Source organism: Sceloporus occidentalis, unplaced genomic scaffold (genome assembly GCF_023333645.1).
Source record: "Sceloporus occidentalis isolate IW3139 unplaced genomic scaffold, rSceOcc1.0.p SCAF_2, whole genome shotgun sequence".
NCBI classification, from domain to species: Eukaryota; Metazoa; Chordata; class Lepidosauria; order Squamata; family Phrynosomatidae; genus Sceloporus; species Sceloporus occidentalis.
This window is the reverse complement of record NW_028316982.1, coordinates 214,600,924-214,623,783: the sequence shown is the minus strand read 5'-3', so window position 1 is coordinate 214,623,783 and position 22,860 is coordinate 214,600,924. Positions and strand designations below refer to the sequence as shown.

Below are 22,860 nucleotides of genomic sequence, written 5' to 3'. Positions count from 1 at the left end.
AAAACACAAAAGTTACAACCACAAACCATTTCAGATCCACAGCAGTCTACCAACAACAGTGATGTTATATTTAGTGGTAATGGTACAATGCTAATTTAAAAATGCACAATTAAAAAAAATTGTGACATATCTGGACATGGCCCAAATATTCTGAAACAAATAATGCTGCACTGGCTCAAACTAAACAAAATATATTTACCAAATTGAAGAAGATTGCTTAATTTTGTATTTTAGAGGGGATAGACTAATAGGATGTGGATAAATATGTATAACTACAGAACAAAGTCTGTTTTATTGGCAAATGATAAAAAAAACAAAGTAGCATTGTAGTCCATTTGGGAAAACAAAGAGAAGAATTTAATACTCCCTTCAGAAGGCATTTTGAAACTGAAATAATATAATAATAAATAATAATAAAATTTATTTATATACCGCTATTCCATGGATCATAGCGGTTTACAGCATAGTAAAAACAATTTAAAAACACAATATACAATAAGATAACAAGATAAAAACAACAATACAATTACAAGGCTGACAGAATGGAAAAACGTCACATTCAGGGGGAGAAAAATAACACCAACGTTCATGGGGGGAATGCCTGATGAAAAAGGTAAGTCTTCAAGTTTTTCTTGAAAACGTCAAGGGAAGTGGACATGCGGAGCTCATTAGGGAGTGCGTTCCAGAGTCTAGGGGCTGAGACAGAATAAGCCCTCCTCGTAACAGCGTAGCGGACATCTGGAACCGTCAACAGATGTCTTTCTCCTGATCTAAGAGTGCGGGGCAGACTATATGGGGAGAGGCGGTCCTCCAAGTACCCTGGGCCCAAGCCCATCTGTTCTGTATATCTGACCATTTCAAACATGGGGGGAAAGGTTTTTAAACCACTAGATTTTACTATAGGCGGCATCAAGTGCTGTTCTGCTCTCTGTTCTAGTTTTGCCCTGTAGAAGATTATTACTGGGAACCAGTCTAAACATTTTGATCAGTTATTGATTTGTTGGATGGGTACTGTAGTCTGAGAAATAATAATAATAATAATAATAATAATAATAATAATAATAATAATAAATCCCTGTGGATCGAGGCGGGATTACAACAAAAATAAAATCAACAATATTATCTAAAAATACAGTCAATAAAATGAACATCAATACTCAAACAGAACATCTGTCTGTTATGCCTGAACTGATTTGGTTGTTTTGTAGGACTTGACTATAGACAATGGATTTTGTTGTATTTTCTGGGCAGAGGCTGGAAATATATAAATACGTGTAGCTGCCTATAATTTTGTTTTTACTCTACTGTGTGCTTATTTGTCGACTGTGTAGTTGAAAGTTCAACAAGTGTTGTCAAGAATGTGAGCTGGTTGCATGGAATGCTTCAGGCTGGGGTCAATGGTGGGATGGAGGTAATTGAAATGCTGCTGTAACTTTGCCAGTTCTTCTTTTCCACAACATGCAATCTGTGGATTTTAATTTTTTTAAAAAAAATTCAAATTGATTTTATATTGTAACTTTCCTAATTCCCCTCTCCAACAGCAATACACAAAATACTTTTCAATTAAGTTATACAGTCAGGATATCAAAATAAAAAATATCAAAAGTGTTTCCTTACATAGCTCACAAAAACAAACAGACAAACAAACAAAAATCAACAAAAACTTAAATGCATTTGGAAGATCAACTATATCGTGTAGGGGGCGATATAGTCCAGTAGGCAATTTCAAATCACAGTAAAATTGTATTTTTTTTCTTTGTTTTCTTTGTCTATTTGAAGGGTTTTTTAAAAGTTAATTTTTCAGTCAGACCTAGGGTGTAGCCACACTGCAGAATTAAAGCAGTTTCAAATCACTTTAGCTTCCATCTGTTCTGTATATCTGACCATTTCAAACAAGGGGGGAATCTAGAAGTAGAACCAGGGCACACTTAGACTGTTATCTCACTAATGATGAAGCATGGTACTTGGTGCAACATGGTAATACACAGGAATTATATATGTGTGTGTATCCCCCCTCCCCATATTTTTATTTATTTCCTATCCTATATTTTAAAATATTCAATTATCTTATATTTTTATTTATTTATTTAATTTATATCTTGCTTTTCTCCCTTATGGGACAAAAAGTGGCACATATGTAATCTTTCGCAGTCCTTGATGCATAACCATACATGTTTGCCAACCAATTTGCCCCCCCCCCCCCCGAACTAAACACAAAGTGAGCTAGCAACCAACATGAACTTGTGCTGCCAACACAAAACATAATCAGTCCCAAAGTAAAGGAAACACTGTGGGACACCCCTCAATTAAAAAAAAAAATGAAACTCATAACGTTCAAATTCAGACTGTCCTTTCTGTTCTTCTCTACAGAGACCCAAAGGTTATTAACCTTTCTTTCAACATCTTCATCCCCTTCCCCTGCCCTCATCCAGGTTGGTTCTTGATTTCTGCAGAGAATGGTTCAAGATTGGTAAGTTTATTGTACAGGCCCTGGAATGGCCTGTTGCATTTCAAAAGGGGGCGGGATGGGAGGCAGCATAGAATGGATCTTACCGCACAGGGGAATGACGCCGCTGCTGCTGGAAGTTCCAATTCTGTTCCAGATGTGTTCCGGGGGGGGGGGGGGGCAATTTTCAGGAATGCTTCTAAACAGCTCCCAAAAATCAGCCCCTGGAGAACGCACCTGGAACGAAATTGGAATTTCCGGTGGTGGCGGCAGCGTTCTCCTGTGTGGTAAGATCCATTCTATGCTGCCTCCTGTCCCCATCCTGCCCCCTTTTGTAATACAACAGGCCCGTTCCAGGGCCTGTGCGATAGACTTATATGGAAGAGAGAAACAAATGACAAGAAGTGAGTTAGACACTGCTACACAACAATTGGCTCCTACAAGTGTCTCTGCCACAACAGTAACTTGTTTTCTATTTTAATGTATGGGCCTGCCCTGAGCAAGTGTTTCCTTCTCCTTTGCAAACTCTTTTGTTCTCTTTTACCACATGTCAAAGTAGGGTTACAATAAAATTAGTAAGATTATAGTTTGTCAATATTCACTGAAGAAGCCATTTCCTAGCAGTTTACAAACACAGAGACACAATATTACTTAGTAAAACATTGTCCTAAGCTGTGTAATTCCCTATTCTGATCAGCTTTCATGAAATACAGAATAAAATAATGTGTTCATGTAAGTGAGTGTATAAATAGTAAACTAGACTATTAAATCTCTGCCGACTGAATAGGCAAACAATTTAAATGACGAAAGCCAATTCATTCATTCATTTATTGCAAAGATGCTATTAAGATTACTATTAGTATTAAATAAACATGTTGTAAATCAAGCAGCAAAAGTGAAGCCAGGATCCCAATTTATTTCTTCTAGAATCCTTACAAATTAAATCTAGCTTATACAATAGTTAATAATTTGGTAACTGAGGTCCATTTTTGTGTTGTTGTTAACTGCCCTCAAGTCAATCTTTGTCCAGGAAAGCAGCCAAGAATGCTGATAGCTAAACTTTCTAACATAATATATAGGAAACTGCAATGTTTTGTGCACACAAAGAAATTATAACAAGTTTAAGGTGTAAACCAGAGAGTAGTCAAGCAATCCAAGCTCCAGGGTTCCAGCGAAACAAGATGATCAGGCAGTCCAAGGGTTTCAGAGAGTCGAGATGATCAGGTGGTCCGATAATCAAAGGTCCAGGCCAAGAAGACAAGGAGGGTCAGGATCAAGCAGGGTTTCACCAGCAAACTCAGATAATCTCTGACAATCAGCTTGGTATCCTTCACCTGTTTATATTACCAGCTCTCATGAGCTCAGTTGTTTGCTGATTAATTGGCGTTTTTCATAAAGCCTCCTTGAACGCCGGGGGCATGCCCTTTCAGCTCTTCTCTGGTTGAAAGTAGGTATGTTCTCTTCATTTTCTTCCATGCTTGAAAGCTCTGCTGCCAGGAGGCTTGGTTGCTGATCCTTCAGGAGACTACAGACTCTGCTTGAGTATCCCTGGAGGTCATAGATTCTGTTTGAGCTAGCAGGGCAGAGCTAGGGCCAGGCTCAGGTTCATGTTCAGTTTCAAGCTGAGGCTCTGGCTCTGCCCCCTCATCTTCTGAGTCCTCAGCCATGGCAACCGTGTGGATGAGGTATCTCCAAGACCCCCTTGTCTCTGCTTAGTTCCTTAATAGAGTCCATCCATCTAGCATGTGGCTTTCTTTCTACTGCCTTTCACTTTTCCTAACATTATTGTTTTTTTCCAGTGAGTCATGCCTTCTCATGATGTGTCTGAAGGTTTCTTTTTTCTTCCTATATTGTATCTTAATTGTCCAGCACTCACATCCATACATGATAATAGGGAATACAATAGCTTGTCTGATTCTAATGTTTGTCCTCAGTTGTATCTTTGCATTTTAGAATCTTTTCTAGTACTTTCATAGCTGTCCTCCCCATTCTTAATTTTCTGATTTCCTGGCTGCAGCTCCTGTTTCTATCAGTGTTTGATCCCAGGTATGAGAACTCTTTTACTTTTTCTCTTTCTTCATTGCCTAGGTTGAATTTGTGTAGATTCTCAATGGTCTTCATTTTTGTTTTCTTTATATTCAGCAGTAAGTCAGTTTTTGCGCCTTCTTCTTTGATCTTCCTTAGTAGTTGTTCCAGGTCTGGCAGGTTTTCTGCTAGTATTATGGTGTGATCTCCATAGCTTAGATGATTGATATTCCTTCCTCCTATTTTCACTCCTCCTCCTTCTGTGTCCACGCCTGCTTTCCTTACAATATTTTCTTCATATAAATTGAACAGGTAGGGTGATAAGATCCATATCTTAGAGCTCCATATCTGTATATACAATACTACAGTGCAGACAGAGATAAAAGTTCATCATTCATTACCTGAAATAAAGTACCTGGAATATAACCAGACAAAGAGCTTGGAAAGTTGTTTTTTGGACTACCTTTATCAGAATTCCCCATCAAGTCCAGTAGACATGCTGCCTTGTAGATTATGGGGGTTGTGATGAAAAAGTAACTTTTCTTAGCTCTGACCAGGGTTTTAGGAAAGCATAACCAACATGAACTTTGTAGGTTATCTGGAGCAAAATTGTGAAATCAGCTTTGAGCATTCGTGACTCATTCTCACTTCATCGCACTGACGTGCTGGACTTGGCATGCCAGCTAGCTCCTTTGTAAGTCTCAGTAGACATTATATTCACACCAATCAACTACACAAACATCCAGCACGTGATGGGTCTTACATGCTATTTATGTGGCATGCCAAGACAGAAAGGTGGCCATAATTATTATCTTAAGTACTAATATGAAAAATATAAAATAAATGTTCTCTCAGAGAGGTCAATGCAACAGCTAATTTGAGCAGAAAAACCAGCCCATTGCATTCTGGCCTGCCACATTATCAGTGAAGTTTTAGACCACCCTGAAGTGGCATGCTATCTAGCAAACAGCTAGTGTATGGCAAAACTCATGGGATATTACAACCATCTGGTCTCCTAAAGAATTGATGTAGTGTCTCACAATCATCTGTTCTACTCACACTGCCCACACAAGTCATCATGGTTCAGTGATAATCTATGACAGGTGAAGGAAGCAAATAAGAGGATGGAAAATAATTGGCTCTGAAAATACTGCACTTCAGCAAAGGACTACTGTAAAACAGAAGGTTACAATTACACATCCAGGTGGACTATGGAATAACTAATGGCAAACATATTTAGTTTAGCTTCTTTAAGGACAGTTTAGATTCTCCAAGGATTCCTAACAATAACTGTAACTTGGGGGTGGTTGTTAACTGCCGTCAAGTCGACTTTGACTTATGGCAACCTTATGAATGAGAGACTTCCTTGTCACCTTAACATCAACAGCACTGCTTAGGTCTTGCAGACACAGGGCCACAGATTCATTGATAAGAGTCTATTCATTTTAAATGATTTTATATTTTTAACTTGTTATATTAATGTCAAGTTTTTACTTTTGTTTTTAAAACTGTACCATTTTAAAAAGTATTTCTTGTGAGCTTCACTCAGTCCAATTTAGGAGAAAGGTGGTATATATGTACATTGTTTAATTGTATTTTAAGGGGTGGTACTTGCTTGCTGGGTTGAGGGTACATTTTAATGTTGTAAGCCGCCCCAATTGCATTTTGTAGAGATGTGGGATACAAATAAATTTTATTATTATTATTATTTTATTATTATTATTATGTGAAAAAAAATCCATCTGGAATGCAGTCTTCCTCTTTTCCTGCTGCCTCTTCCAATGTCCCAAGGCCTCTTCCAGATTCAAAGAAGAGGTGGACAAGGGGAAGCCTTCCTATCGTCCTTATGGATCATTCTGATTGGTTGTCTACAAGAATCCCTTGACCAGGCCTGCAAATCATTCCTTCCCTTCACTTCTTAATCTGCCTGCTGAAATTGCTTTTTCATGTAGGAAGAATATCTCTGTCTCTAAAGGGTTTTCGAAACCTTTAAGGGAGACAGAAATAAAACCATGACTGTAAATCTTTCTGGGGAGACTTGCTTGCTGAATACCACAAGAGAGCTGAAATGAAGAACACAACTATTCCACCAAACCTACTGGAAACCCATATCCCCAAAGGCTCTTCCCTCCAAACCTACTGGAAACCCATATCCCCAAAGGCTTTTCCCTCTTCCCACCACCATCAGCCACTTTGGCTCCAGGAAATAAAGATGGAAAGCTTGCCCATTTCACCAGTCTACTGAAAGACTATTTTATAGACCCCATTCTTTTTTTTCTTGTTCCATTTTTAGTTTGCAAGCCAATGAGAAAGTACCATTTTAGTTTGCAAGCCAATGGGGAAATATTGCTTTTTGAAAACTGACTATATGTAAGCTGACCCAGGAGTCAGAAGAGTAGGAGAACAAATTAATGAGTATTCACTGACACTGACTGCAGGCACAAGTCACTTTGAGGTCAGAATCAGGTGCCCAGCTATGCCTCATTCTGACCTAACAGCAACTCACACCTTCAGAGCAACCTGGCAGGGATGCTCACAGGGACCTCATGGGAAGGGAACTGGACATCATTGCCACATTTTACTCTGGGTTTTCTGGAAAACAAAAGGTATGCCTTTGATATGGGACAAGGAGTGGAAACCCTGTATCAGGGCTGTTCCTATTATCACACTATTACTGTCCAAGAAGAAAAGTATAATCAAAGCTAGTACTTCAAGCACCAGGTGTGAAGCATGTGGTTTAACTTCCTATAATAAAGAGTTTTAGTGGACCAAGCAGCTACTAAATCTCATAATTCACAAACACACACATTTTAAATCAGCTTCACTGTATCAATACATTGCAAGTTAGTGGGTCACAGGATCATATTATTCATATTCACACAGCTATGCTGTTAGCTTTAATTTTATAGGTTTATAAGAAAGAAGTATTAAATGCCACAAGTAGAGTTTTTCTCTCTCCTTCTGAAGTGAGTCCTGCAGTTATGTCTGTATTTCATTAAGCAGAGGGAAACCATGCACGGGAACAGATGAAAAAATATTACTCGATAGGAAATTCTTACAGAAATGAGGTGATTTTGATTCTGAAATTTGACAGTCTCTAGCTCATATGAACACAGCCTTTGTTGGTCTGATTAATGACACTTGTGCAATAATGTGCTGACAGTCTTGCCACAGAGGCACCTTTTTCATGATATGAAGCACTGCTGAAAAATGCAAGCCAATCAGATTTGGCCCCCAGACAACATGTGCTATCATCACTGTACCATGAACTGAGATTGATTGGTAACCAGCTGCGACAAAGTGAGCGAAAAGGAGCTTTGCATTTCTTTTTCTTTGGGAGAAAAAAAACCTAGAAAGTGTAATTCTGTCAAAATGACTGTCATCTGTAGGTAAAATAAATAATACCATAAAGCTAGTTAACCTGCAATATCTAAATATAGTTGAAATTCTAGATGAATGATATAATGTATGCATAAATGATTTTTTAAAATCAAAAGTTCCTTGTTTTGTTAGCATGAAACACTTGATCACATTAAAAGTTACTGACTCTTTCAGGCCAATTGCCCTGAAAGCCCATAATCAACCACATCATGCTGAAATGTGCCACAGAAATTAGCACTGATATTCAGAAGCTGTTTCTGGCATGGGTTACACAAATCCACCAATATCATCATATGCTTACTGGAGTTACTGTACAGGCACACTTTTCCAAATTGAAAAATAGTTTAATCAAATGGTTAGATGTGTTTTTATTAAGAGACATTTAATATTTGCGCAATATAAAAACATTTGTTTATTTTTGCTTGCTTTTGCAAACTTCCACAAACAATTGTAGCTATCCAAGGAAGAAACATAGATAACCTTTTTTTACTCTGATACTTATCAGTTTAAGTGTGTCACTGAGGTCAGGTTTCAAGTTACCAGCTATTAACTCCACATACATTTATGTAAGCAATACAATTCTGATATTTTAGATGTTGAAACTTTTTCTTTGTCTAACGTTAGCACAACTGTTGGTCGTGTGTAGGTCTTGTTCTTTAAAATTATTTACATTCAAAGAACCCAAACTACAAATCCAAGACTGCCATCCTAATAAACCAAACCAGCAAATAAACAGTCTTAACTTTTGCTTGGTTTTTAAAATGTTCTTACACTGTTTTGTCACAAACAGAAAAAGTAAAACTTGATAACCTCATTATCAACCCATTCACGTGTCAAGCATGGTCTCCAAATTACACTATTTTCACTCTTGTTCTGGATATATCCAATATAATATTGGAACTGTGCTCCCCTCCCTGTGTTTGTTTTCCATAACACCAGAGACCTTGACTAATGTCATGATGGTTCCATTGTGCTTTGACTAGTATTTTATGAATTTGTAGTTTCTGGCCCACCTCTGCTCTTGGAAGATAAGCTGGATCACCCCTGGTTAGTACTTGGATGGGAAGCCACCAATGAAGATCTGATAGTGTAAGCAATATTTCAGAGGAAGGAAGTGGCAAAATCACCTCTGAATAGTCCTTGCTGGCTTGAAGGCACACACACACAGTATATATCAGCCAATTCCATTTTTTATCTGAATATAGAAAAATAGTTTGTACACATGATGTAAGTGCATCTACTGTGGACCAACTTGTTTTCATTTACACTTGAAAAAAACTGAAGACACAGGTGCATGACCTGAATGTCAATCAGATATCAACAAATATCTGAACAAATGCTGGCAGGCTGGAAGTGATTCTATATACCAGTCATCCACACCTTGGAGCTGCACAATTACACTGCCATGTTCCACTTTAACAGCCAAGGCAACATGTTATGGAATCCTAGGATTTTCAGTTTAGGGAGGGTTATTTAGATGTCTCATTCCAAGATTTCAAGTGCCTCACCAAACCTCAGGATTCCTTAGGATATTGCCATGCAATATAACACTAAAATTTTCACGTGAAGCGTGTTAATGGTCCAATCAGTGTAACTGTCTCCAATTTTTTGAACTTAAGATACCTAGGCAAACAATCAGAGATGATTGAGTGTTGGTTCAAAACATATTCAAAGAAAACTGATAAAGACATATGACTGGGAATAATGCCATTAAACTGAATTGTATTTCCATTTTGGTGGCCAGGCTTACAGATTTATGCATGTTCATATGCTAAGGGTAGCTTGAGAGGCATGTTTATTGGCTCACATTTTTTGCTCTTTGTTTTGTTGTTCACTTATGTTCAGTACAGGATTCTCCAGCTTATCTTGCCTGTTGTAAGCGTAGCTATAGTGTGAGGTAGCAAAACAGGAAAAAGGTAGGCAGTGATCCTGTGGAAGTGGAAAAGTCCCAGAAGCCAGGGTGGTTTGTGCATTATAGAATGAGTTATATATTGTGGGTTCTATATATTCTGGGGTGCCACCTGGAACAGGAATAACAGATTAAACTGAGGGCTTATCGGGAACTTTTCTTGGGAAGGATACATCATTCCCTCCTTGAGAAGTGTTCCTAACTTCTGTTTAACACCCCTGTCCTTTGAGGTTCAGAAAACAGAGAAGCAACTTCATAGGCACCAATGTCTGTTGGACTGCTTGAGACCTTGCCTATGTCCCTCCATTTATCTTCAATTAGCTTTTTGGTTTACATAGGAATGATCTGGATTTGACTGGTTTACCTATGGTTGAGTCTCCTATGACAATTTATCTCACTGGACACTAGGACATACCTCCCACGTTATGCATTAACTATGAAAATTCCTTCTCAGAATTCTAACTTCATTCAAACACTTTTTTTCCATTCAGCTCCTCAGCAATATTAGGAAACACCTAGTGTCCACTAGACCCACACACTTTCATTAAAAATGTAGTCTGTGGGCCCATACAGACAGGCCAAAATAAAGCTGCTTCGGGTCACTCTGGAAGTATGCTGTTTAAATGATGGATGCATCCTAAGAGGCCGGAAGACACGCCAAAGTCATGTTCTAGTCTGGAGTGTGGCTTTGGCGTAGCTTCTGGACTCTTAGGATGCACGCATCATTTAAACAGCATACTTCCAAAGTGACCTGAAGCAGCTTTATTTTGGCCTGTCTGTATGGGGCCCAGGATATGTAGTCATGGGATTTCACAACACTATCATGCCATGTGTCCCTAACTGGACAAAGGTTTCTACTTCTAAAAAATGGGGAATGACCCTTGTTAAAGACACTGCTCTGGGTTTCTATGAGGCTTTTATTTATTTTTTAAATGTGGGAGTTAACAATCAGGATTGTAGCATGTTATCTGCAATGTCACACAATAGTCAAGGATAGATTTAGCCTCCCTCCTCATTTTTTAATCTTTGTTTGCTTGGCTGATGCACAACTGTGGTATTTTGCCATGTATCAATCAAAATATCTACATTTGGGGATTCACAAAGAAATCTATAGAGTTTAGTTTTTTGTGGTCAGATGTTTTTATTGCATACCATTCTCCCATTTAGAATTCTGACCATTTTATACAGAGTAATTAGTTATATGACTTTTTCTCACTGCAGTGCAGGATGCTTTTCTCTCCACACAACTCCCCCCCCCCCCAGTGGGTAATGGAATATCTGGCACAAACGTGTAAAGGCAGAAGTTTGATAACCTCTGTGCCATCTCATTGTTGGTTCACACCCAACCAAACCAAGGCACTCAACACCACTAGCCATGATTGTCTGTACTGTATACTTTTCCACTGAAGTGAACTAAGGTCCTAGGACCTAGGATATACAGGAGAGATGTGCTACTGGCATCATACATTTCCATAACACCTCCCCAATATATCCACCCCCAGTTGCATGAGCCCCAAAGTAAATAGCAAATGGTATGATTCATTCACACATGCAAAAGAACCAAAATGATAGCAGGAATGGGCACAATGAACAGATTATTTCAGAGACAAAAGGGTTGGGTTTCAATCACAGATCAAGTGGACTGGTGGCAGAAAAAGTAGGACTTCATGTAAAAGCACTGGCTAGGGTCATGACTCTGTTATCGTCATTTCATTTCAAAAACATGATATGATAAAGCCCTCTGTTTTATGAAATGGACAAAATGGGAAGTGTTGGTCATTATCTGAATTAAAAGCAAAAGGTTAACAGTTGAACAGCAAGCACGGATGATGCCACTAAAATGAATAACTTTTATTGTTCAGCATATCATTTTGTTTTGGTTTTGGCAAAGTGACTAAAGTTGATTGTTTTGGAAGTGAAATTAAGTTAAATGCTTTCTAATCTTCATTTCCTGGTAAAGAAAGATGAAACAGGATATCGAAGGGGAAATATACTTCCCTAGCTCTGTCATGCTTAGACATATCACAATTAATTCATCGTAGGGTACTTCTGGCAAGTTAAGGAATTCCATTCCCCAACTTCATATTTACCGGCTCAGATAAATTCTAATACTAAAACATGTGGCAGTAAAGTACTCTATTAAGAACTAGATAACTAAATAATCTAGAGACTGCCTTTAACCTCTCCAGATGTACATAAGCATACAAATAATACACAATTTCCCTCCATTCATTGACAAGCTGTTAAGAACATCCTGTTGTCTTCCCTCTGCTACGCATAAATGGAATTAATCTCTCCTTGATGGGTAGCACAGGAAACCAGAAAGCACAACAGATTTAGCAAGAGATGATATTGAAAATGCTTTGCTTCATATCAGAAACCACCTTTTCCCTCCTGTCCTTTAATTTAAGATGGTTAATTGTTATTAATTAAAATTGAAAATATGCTGATATAACCAAAGATTAGATCCCACATGCCACAAAGAGAAGTCTTACTTCTAATTAATTTGCAATACACACAGGATTGCATTTTGTTACAATCTGTGCTGTGATTAACTTAGCTAAGCCACATAACATCATAGCATTATTAACTCATATTTCATTGAAAGGACATTGCCCCTTGGTTGTGTATTGTAGAAAATCTAGTTACATACTCAAGCTTTTCATCCACAGAATATAAATGTTCATCTCTAGTGCATTTTAGCATTAAAAACAACAGGTTCTTATCTACCCGCTGAAAGAATGTTGAACATCTAAGGTGGATACTTGGGTCCATATTAAGTAAGAAATGACATGCTAATACCCTTTTGCTTTGTTCCCATGCCTTCTTATTGCTATCTACAGAATGGATTATACGGTTGAAAGGATTCCATGCTGACTCCTACACAACTAGTGAGGTTGACAGATTGACATTATCCCATAGGTCCCAATGTACTACTATGAAAATATGTGTATACCAGAATTGCTGAAAGTTGAATAAAACTTACACTTTCCATATTATCTCCCCATGGAAATGGCATACTAGTCACCATTAATAGTAAAACACAACCAAAAGAAAAACAAAAACAAAACAAAAACAAAAAACACTAGTACAGGCTGGTGTTGACTTAAGAGGTCCTTTGGTTTCATCTGTCTTCCTGATTTTAAAACTTGCTAATTTCAGAGTGAGGACACAGCTTAGTTTTCAAAGTAGACATGCCATTCTGTTGCAATATAAAAAGGAGAAAGGAAGAGGGGAAATCTTAGAAAAGATTTGGGTCCAGGGTCACAACTTGTATCTTTTCTAATCCTAATACATTCTACCCAACTCCCACAACTATATAACCTTGGCTTCAATATCACTTTATTGAAAAGTTATCCACAAAAGCTCATGTCATAATAAAAATCAGAATTAAAGGTGCTACTAGATTTCCTTTCCCTCCCTTTCTCCTTTGATACTGCTGACCCTTCTGTTGTTGCCCATTTCTTAAAGTGAACCTGGTTCTTTTCATAACTTATGTCTTGAGCCCCAGAAAACACCATGAGTGGCCTTAGGGTCACTATAATTCAGAAACAACTTGAAGGCACACAAGAACAACAACAACAATAACAACAACTTGCATTCCCCCTCCCACTGCCATGCATGGGCAAGAAGCTAAGACATGTGCTTCTTGTTTGCTGTTTTTTAAAATTGTCTTCTTCAATCTTGTTTAAAATAATAAAATGAAAGCTGAAATTTTCCTCTTTCACATAACCCTGCAAAGAAACAGGACCATTATGTGCTTGACGATTTCCACAGTTGTCCTTTTTGTGCAAGATCTCATAAAATAATTAATAGTTTAATATTACATGCTGCATAAATTATACAGTTTGACCTTCGTATCCATGGGGGATTCGTTCTGGACCACCACCATCCGCAGATATGAAAAAATGCAGGAACTCAAGTCCTGTTGGGCTAATGGCGGTGTGACATGTGTGTGGCCACTAGTGCAGCTACATCAATGTGCTGCCATTTGGGACAACGGGGCTTGCCATCTGCAGATACTCAAATCCACAGTTGGCAAGCCTGCAGATGGCGAGGTCTCACAGTATACAACTTCAATTCACTTAGAATCATAGAATCGTAGAGTTGGAAGAGATCACAAGGGCCATCCAGTCCAACCCCCTGCCATGCAGGAAATCACAATCAAACCATCCCTGACAGATGGCCATCCAGCTTCTGTTTGAAGACCTCTAAGGAAGGAGAATCCACTACACTTCGAGGTAGTTTGTTCCACTGTCGAACAGCCCTTACTGTCAGGAGGTTCCTCCTCATGTTGAGGTGGAATCTCTTTTCCTGCAGCTTGCATCCATTGCTCCGGGTCCTAGTCTCTGGAGCAGCAGAAAACAAGCTTGCTCCCTCCTCAATATGACATCCCTTCAAATATTTAAACAGGGCTATCATATCACCTCTTAACCTTCTCTTCTCCAGGCTAAACATCCCCGGCTCCCTAAGTCGTTCCTCATAGGGCATGGTTTCCAGACCTTTCACCATTTTAGTCGCTCTCCTTTGGACACGCTCCAGTTTCTCAATGTCCTTTTTTAATTGTGGTGCCCAGAACTGGACAGAGTATTCCAGGTGGGGCCTGACCAAAGCAGAATAGAGTGGCACTATTACTTCTCTGGATCTAGACACTATACTTCTATTGATGCAGCCTAAAATCGCATTGGCCTTGTTAGCTGTCACTTCACACTGTTGACTCATGTTCAACTTGTGGTCTACTTGGACTCCTAGATCCCTTTCACACGTAGTTTCATTCAGCCAGGTGTCCCCCATCCTATATCTGTGCTTCTTAGTTTTCCCCTACTTTATTTCACTGTAAAAGAACATCTAGACAAACATATATTTCTTGCTGATCATTTTAAATCTGCTTGTCATTTTAAATCCCTTACAGTGAACAATTCTTGAGGCACAGAGGGCTCTTTTTAGGTTTACCAAGTGCCCAAGGATCACACTTTTTAAAAATGGTTTTATTTCATTTTTTTTAAATCATGTAACTGAAAGATAAATTAAATTCATTATAAAATAAATGAAATTCTTCTGTGTTTAATGTACTTAAATTTAGTGGCCATGACACATTCCACAGGAAGCAGCCATAGCAGTTAAAGTGGGATAATAGCACTATAACAGTGTGGTGCATTATTGACCTTCTTGAAAAGCAAGGCTGGGAAATGGCCAGAACTTTCTGGTAGCAGAAGTAAGAATTCAGTTATGCCATCCCTTATAGGTTGCACACCCTATTTATTTTTATTTTGCATGTATTGCACCAAAGGGGGACAACTTTTTCCTCCCATTACTTTTTTCATACCTACTACAGCTGCCAGGCAGATGGTGAGGGATAAGTCATGGAGATATGGGTTCTTGAGGCACTGCTGTATATTCCCTGCTTATTTGCCACTGGACACCAAGTAGATGGAGTGTTTCACATATTTTCTCAAGTAGGTTCCACAAGTAACTTGGAAGGAGAAAACCACAGCACAGAACCTCTCACTTCGGTTTCCCACTTCAAGTTTCAATTCATTGCTATTTAATGACTGATGACAGATCTTACTGCCAAGCTAAGGAAGAGCCCTCCACACTTCAGTTCCCCACTTTAACTTTTAACTTGTTGCAGCTTTACTGCTATAGTGATTTCCTATTAACTTTCACTGTTAGACTCTAAGCTGCAGATTCTGCTTCTAAATTCTGGCATTTTGAGGGTTCATTATTCACCCTGTTTTAAGCAAATACTTAATAAAAATGTTTGTATGTACAAGGGCACAAGTGTGGACTGTAATTTCATTAAAATGTGTTTACATAAATAAATAAATAAATAAATAAATAAATAAATAAATAAATAAATAATAAAACAGCTCAGAGCAGGAATACCAAAAAGAATCAAGTGACAGATACTTGGATATTTTAAATAAAACTGACAAATGTGCTTTTTCAGTGCAGTGGCTTCAGTCTCACAAGAGCTGGCACTGCACTCTTCTTCCATGTAAAAGGTTTAAACAGTTATTACTGTGTGTCATAAATTTTAACTTGTAATTGAAAATCTTTCCACTTCCTCAGTAAAAAAAGAATCCTGTATCACTTGCTACATAATTACAGGCTATGTAGCTGGTCTCTGAGGCTTTGCTAGAAATTTGAAAACATGAAGTGCTGTACAAACCCTAATCAAATTTTATTAAATGTTAAGCCAAAGAAATGTCATCCCCCACACCACAGTCTCAGAGAGCAACAATGATTCCACATGTAAGGCTAAATAAAGTAGAAGATTCAAGACTTGATTTGAGCTGCATAGTTAGCAGTCATTACTGATGCTCTCCATCATTTAGGGATCTCCCTGCCCTTCAGCATGAAAGCATCAGTCCTATTTGTATCAAGCACACATCAAGGAGAAAACTAGTGACATTAATAAGCCACTTAAAGAGATGTACTACTCCTATTGTTTAATGTGCATTTTTCAAACACTTTCAGAAAGACACCCACACCACTTTGGCATGTTCTGACCTGTATTTCAAAAACTGTATTTAACTATAACAGGAAAAGTGGTATATTTGATGGATGCAGAAATTTTAGAGAAATTAAATAACATATACAAGTATACCTCAGTTAATAAAATATAGTGAGCTCACTGTACTGGCAGCCTAACTACCCACAGACTGAAGCATCCATGGATTTCCCCATTATCTGACCCATTATTGTAAACTGGTAGTGCATGCAAGCAGGACATTGCTTCCCAGTGACTATAATGGGGCTTGAACATGCACATGGTTTCTCATCTATGGGGGCCAGGAACTGGATGGGAAAGGAACACTGTACATGTATTCCTGAGCATTACATCTTTAACAGAGTATGTGGTTCCAGAGGCAAAAACAACATGAAAAGAAGTATAGGTTCCTATGCTACCCCCAAACAACACTTCACCAAATTTCAGAACTTCTCCTTCACAATAAAACCTGAATGAAACAAATTGGCTTGATACAACACAAACAAGAAAGATAAGCTTTCCAAAATGAACAAGTTTTTAAAAATCTTTTACATAGCACTTGAAGTCCTCCCATCCCCAGGCATAGAGGATGGCTTTTTCTTTCACTTCTCCATCCTTCTTTTGATTTCTGTTTAGAAGACAACAGATAAACGCGCGCACGCATGCACACACACACACACACACACACACACTCTCACACACATACATGACAGAGGGCTTTTTGATGACACTATTCAGAATCTCCACTGCTGGCTGTGGAATTCTGCAAATGTTCAAACTGACTTGGGGGATTCTGGGAACTGTCATCCAAATATAATTTTTCCATCCATGCTTAGTAAGAGATTATGGAGACAACTGCCATTTGTCCTACCTCTTGAAAGTGACTCTAGCACCACAGCTATAGCACAAGCATACTATTTGCTGTGGGAAGGAAGCCACCCAATAAGATAACAGCACAGAATTGGAGGAAAAGGCCACAACTTTATTAAGAAACGGCACAAAGGGTAGGGTTGGCTCAAAGCATAAGGTCTGGATCTAGAAACATCAATCAACACCCTGGTTGATTGATGTAAGGTTACTTGGTCACGACCAAGCACTGGGATGTCATAGGGGTGATGGAAATGCCCTCTCACATATATGCAACCGGTCAGTCGCATATTCCAATAAGCCCCTAGTCACTGGGAGATGTTCACTCGATGTGGCCCCTGCAATGGCCACACCGCCTGCCCTCAGTGCTCCCAGGTCCAATGGACTCCCAATCCAGTGCTATGGATTCCTGGAAACCACGCCCACGAGATCCAGGATTTATGCTGCCACCTTAAAACAAAGTTGTGACAAAAATACCCTAGCCAAGGGAGGGAGGGTGGGAGAACCAAGCTAAAATGGAGCCGGATGGTATGCAACACACCCTTAAATAGGCCAGCCCACCAATATGGGGCCTGGAAAGAGTGGAGGCACCATCTCCCAGGTCTTTTCCACCAATATGTGCAGACAAAAAGTCTAGAGGAAATGAAAATAGGAAACACTGTAATTTTATTAGAACAATATATTGCAATGGGTGCTAAAAGGATAAAAGAAATTTAAAAAGCATAAAATATATGCAGTCCTAAAAACAAACAGGCTTATGCTGCCCTGTAAGCCATGCCCTAACGAACAAGGCTAGGGATACCAATCAGTACTAGGCTAGTAAACTGCACATCCCAAATAGTAAAGCAAAACATAAGGATTTTGGTTTTTTTGTATTTACATGTGGGACATCCAAGTCTTTGGCATCATAACAGGTCCAAGAGGACCAACAATTTGCTTACTGCGACTGGATGTCCCTACAGATTTTATGATATACCTTACAAGGCTGCTATATTAGTTTTCCATGACCACTGACGAAGATGCATAGTCGAAACTCATTTGGTCTCTGTTTACTCACTTTCCAATTGTAATGGGCGTACTGTGTTATCCCTTTTAATTTTTTACTGAGAGGTGCAAAGAAATTTATCTACCATTACATTGGTATTTTGTATGTCTGACACCTCCTTATGTTTTGCTTTACTATTTGGGATGTGCAGTTTACTAGCCTAGTACTGATTGGTATCACTAGCCTTGTTCGTTAGGGCGTGGCTTACAGGCCAGCATAAGCCTGTTTGTTTTTAGGACTGCATATACTTTATGCTTTTTAAAGTTCTTTTATCCTTTTAGCACCCATTGCAACATATTGTTCTAATAAAATTACAGTGTTTCCTATTTTAATTTCCCCTAGACTTTTTGTCTGCACATTTGTTGTTTCAGTTTAGTGTATCACCTCCCAGTTTTTCCTTTTCCACCAATAGCCTGCACTCAGGGGTCCAAGCCAGCCAATCATGGCCTCTTCCCTTTTGCAATGCAAGCTGGGACATGTAGTCTCAGCACCCGGCCCAGCAGTCAATGGCGGGCCTTCCTGCCAGCCCAAAGGCTGTTGGGGCGAGACAGGCCTCTGTAACTGCAGAGACTAGTGCGCCTTCCACCCCAGCAACAACGCTGGCCCAGAAAATCGGGGTGGCGTTATTTTTCATCTTCAGGTCTGTTTACTGCACTGGTTGCTGCAATCCAATGCTGAAAGCTTGACTTTCTCCAGCACGCCCTCATTCAGATGCAAGAGCTTTTTAAAAAGAACTTTGCTAGCAAATGATTTGTTAACTCGGGTATGACTGTATACCACCTGTTCTGACCTGGGATATGCTCAACATTTCAATCTTGGTAGACTGGTCTTGTAGCACCTTTGAGCCCAACTGAAAGAAAGAAGTTGGCAGTATGAGCTTTTGTAGACTAAAGTCTACTTCTTCAGATGCATAACAGATGCATCTGCATCTGAAGAAGCAGATTTTAGTCCATGAAAGCTCATGCTGCCAACTTCTTTCTTTCAATGTGAAGTTGAAGGCTTTCATGGCTGGCATCCATAGTTTTTGGTGGTTTTGGGGGGCTATGTGGCCATGTCATAGAAGAGTTATTCCTGACGTTTCACCGGCATCTGTGGCTGGCATCTTCAGAGGTCTGGATCTGGAAGATGGCAGACACAGATGCCAGTGAAACGTAAGGAATAAACTCTTCTAGAACATGGTCACTGAGTTTGAAAAACCCACAAAAAAACCTTATTTCTTTTAGGCTCAAAGGTGCTACAAGATCTCTCTACCAAGATTGAAACATTTTGCATATCCCAGGTCAGAGCACGTGATATTCTACAGACTAATGGCTATATCTTTGATTTCAATAATAAATAATAAATAATAATAAAAAATTTATTTGTATACCGCTCTTCCATCGATCAGGGCGGTGAACAACACAATAACAATACAGAAACACCATAAAAATACAATACAGTCATATTAAAAACAAAATTAAAACACCATTAGCCGATCACCATTGTCATCGGGGGGGGGGGGGGAAGACCAGCTGGAACTTCATTCGGGGAATGCAGATTGAAATAAGAAGGTTTTTAGTTCCTTCTTAAACTGGGCCAGGGAGGTGGCCGAGCGGAGCTCTATGGGCAGCGTATTCCAGAGGGCCGGGGCGACGATGGAATATGACCTCCTCGTTGTGGAGGTTAGTCTAGCCCCTGGGACCCTCAGTAGTTGCTGCCCGGAAGTTCTGAGGGTGCGGGGCGGAATGTATGGAGAGAGGCGGTCCTTCAGGTATCCTGGGCCCAAGCCATATAGGGCTTTATAGGCCCTATATCTTAGGTCACTCTTTTAAAATGGCATTGAATTTAAAGCTTTTTGTAGAATTGTAATAAAGAAACGTTTTTTTAAAAAATGGCATCAAAATTGACATATATGTTGCTGTATGGAAAATGATGTAGAAAACAACTATATAGAAATTTTTACACAGAATACATTTCAGACTGTGAATAATTAAATCAAAGGTGTCTGAGAAACACTCTTGGAGGAGAAAGAAAAATGCTAAAATTATCCATTGCTTCCTTTGAGATGAAAACTAGTGCAGAATTCACACTTAGTCTGCATCCTTTCTCATTCCAGCATGACAAACAATCTCTTCTGATAATCCAGCTTTTACAAACCCAGGTACAGGAACTCTGTACCCCTTAATATCCATCAGGCAAATTGTAGGAACATGCATACTGCGTACTATAGGGGTAATTGTTCAATTGGCAATAAAGTTTCTTTGCACAAAACATTTTTTTCTGATTAAGAGTATCAGAAATATATTAGCAAGTATTCAAAATGGTAGACATTAAAAAGAGCCATCATTTTTTCCCCTACCTTCCCCTTGGCAAGTCATTGTCATCTTTCTTCCAACGCACTGTTGGCTGGGGGTCTCCTTGAACTTGGCATCTCAGTTCTACAACTTCTTCCTCCAAAACCACCTGATTGATTGGTCTCCTGAGAAATGTTGGTCGTTCTTGAAAACAAGAGTTGTATGTTAGACAAACTGGTAAGATCCCATTCCAAGTGTATGACAACTATCCAGTCCAACACAAAAATTAGTGCATCTATATTCAACAGAATCTTACTTTCTGCCTCCATCCAATTATATGGAATGCATGTCACATCTCTCTAAAATAGCAGTCCCACTCCCCTTTATACAACTTACATTTTCTATGAATAAAGAGGGAGATAGTTGTTTATTAATCAAGTAGAAATCAAACAAAGGTACTATATCACAGTGGACTGGATCATACCTTTTTAAAATAATGAATGATCAACAGTTTTGCTTAACCTAACACATTAGTTCTCTATATTTAAAACCATTACAGCTAAGCTGAATGGACACAAACAAAGAATTTGCCATTTGACATAATCAAGCAATCAGAATAGGGTCAGGTATAATATCTTTGGGGCTCGACAGACGGGCAGGAAGGGGCAGCGAGATACCACCCCTTTCTGTTCCAGACCATTGCCGCGGCAACCACACATCACAGTAACAATCTGCTCCCTCTCGGGAGCAAAAAGAAGCTGCTGAAAACAGCTTCCTGGAAGGGGCGCAATAATGGCATTTGTGCACCATGGTTATGCCCCTTCAACAGAGCGCCATTTGGGCACTCTGCTGCTTGTGCATCATCGTGGTATACCCTGCCTGTGTGGATGGGCACACACTAACATGGCACACAGGAGGCAAAGGTAGGGCTGGGCACGTGTGGAAGCCCAGCCCTATCTAGCCCTACTTTCGGCCCCAGGCCGGCACAAAGTGCCGGTCTGTTTAGGGCCTTTATTTGCTTTTATGCTCAATAACACCAGTTAGAATTGCACAAATCTTGTTTCTTGTCTGTTGCCATTTCATCTGGTTGTGTGAGTCAGTGCCAACTTTTCCTGAGGCCGTTGAAATGAATGCACTTTTTTAAAAGGCAAAACACCAACTGTTGAATTTTAACAATAAGTAGCTTGCAAGAGAAAAATTCAAAATGCAGACTACAGATTCGAAGATGTGCATGTTGAAGTATGGCATGCATTATTTCCATTTTGCATGATTGCTACAGCTTTCCATCTTTTTTTCTGACTACATATCACTCAAAGAATTTCATGAATATATCTGATATCTAATTATATTTCTATAGAATGATGAGAGAGAGAACCATTGCCAATGCAATTAACATTCTTTATGTGGGATTAACTGGATTTGAATTACCTGCATAATTTGCTCACAATGTTAATCTCTCAGGGGACAAAACAATGTAGCTTTCTGATATATGCTAAATAAAGTATGTTTTTATATAGCTCACTCAAGCTAATTTCAAAGCAGTTTTAGAAATATATGATTTGCTCCTTAAAAAGTTTCTGCCATAAATTCTGGTGGCATAATTAAAATTGTGATTTGGTCAACAGTATTCAACACATAAATTAAAATCATAGCCATATATAACATTTTTAATGTAACTGTTTTACAACCTTAAGGTGAGTAAATAAAGAACCCTCTCCCTAGACTTTGTTTCTGTGGTGAATATTAAAGGCCTCTGAAGGAGGCTATAAAACAGGTTATAGTTATAAGTCATGTCAGCCATTTAGACTGTTGCTACTCTAATGTTTGGAGTTTCTAAATAAACTTTGCTTGTAGTCATAAATGTGGGTAGCAATTGAACTAACAAATTCACAGAGATTTATGTTATGTTCCAATACCTAAGAAACATGTATCCGGACTTTACTCAGCAGAATAACATGAGGCTTTCAGAAACTGGGTTTTACCTTGATCACCAAGAAAATCCTGCCCTAGTTTGGAAAGCTGATGATTCAGTTTATCGGATATACTTGTGTCTATACTGACCTCATGTATAAATCCATGGAAATTTTGGTAGCCAAAATTATGGATTTTGATATAATATGTGGATAAAATGACAGTAAAACTTAGGGGCAGGTAACAGGAATGCAAATAATGAAGTAAACAAAAATGATGCCAAAAATTTATAAAATTCTGGCAGGCATATCTGTTTGTGCTCACCCTAAAGTCTTGATGGATGAGGAGAATTGCAATAAATGGTGGCTATGTGATGTGTGTGGGAGGCAATGAAATGCAGCTGGGGCTAAGAAAATGTGCATATGTAAGAAAGGACGTGAAGGCAAGAGTGAAGGCACAGTATCAGCTCTTTGTCTAGCATCATGAAGAGCTGTTTCTAGGAACTAGGAT

The 22,860-nt window shown here is 38.9% G+C and overlaps 1 protein-coding gene across 13 annotated transcripts in view; it reads right to left on the bottom strand.

Moving 5' to 3' along the window:
- The window catches only part of ROBO2 (roundabout guidance receptor 2), a 1,130,584-nt gene that overhangs the window by 169,126 nt on the left and 938,598 nt on the right, over window positions 1–22,860 (bottom strand). For all 13 annotated transcript variants that reach the window (XM_089512185.1, XM_089512193.1, XM_089512187.1 and 10 more), the window contains exon 5: window positions 20,505–20,643. In XM_089512185.1, the coding sequence (XP_089368311.1) occupies window positions 20,505–20,643 (139 nt within the window). The remainder of the gene's footprint in view (window positions 1–20,504; window positions 20,644–22,860) is intronic.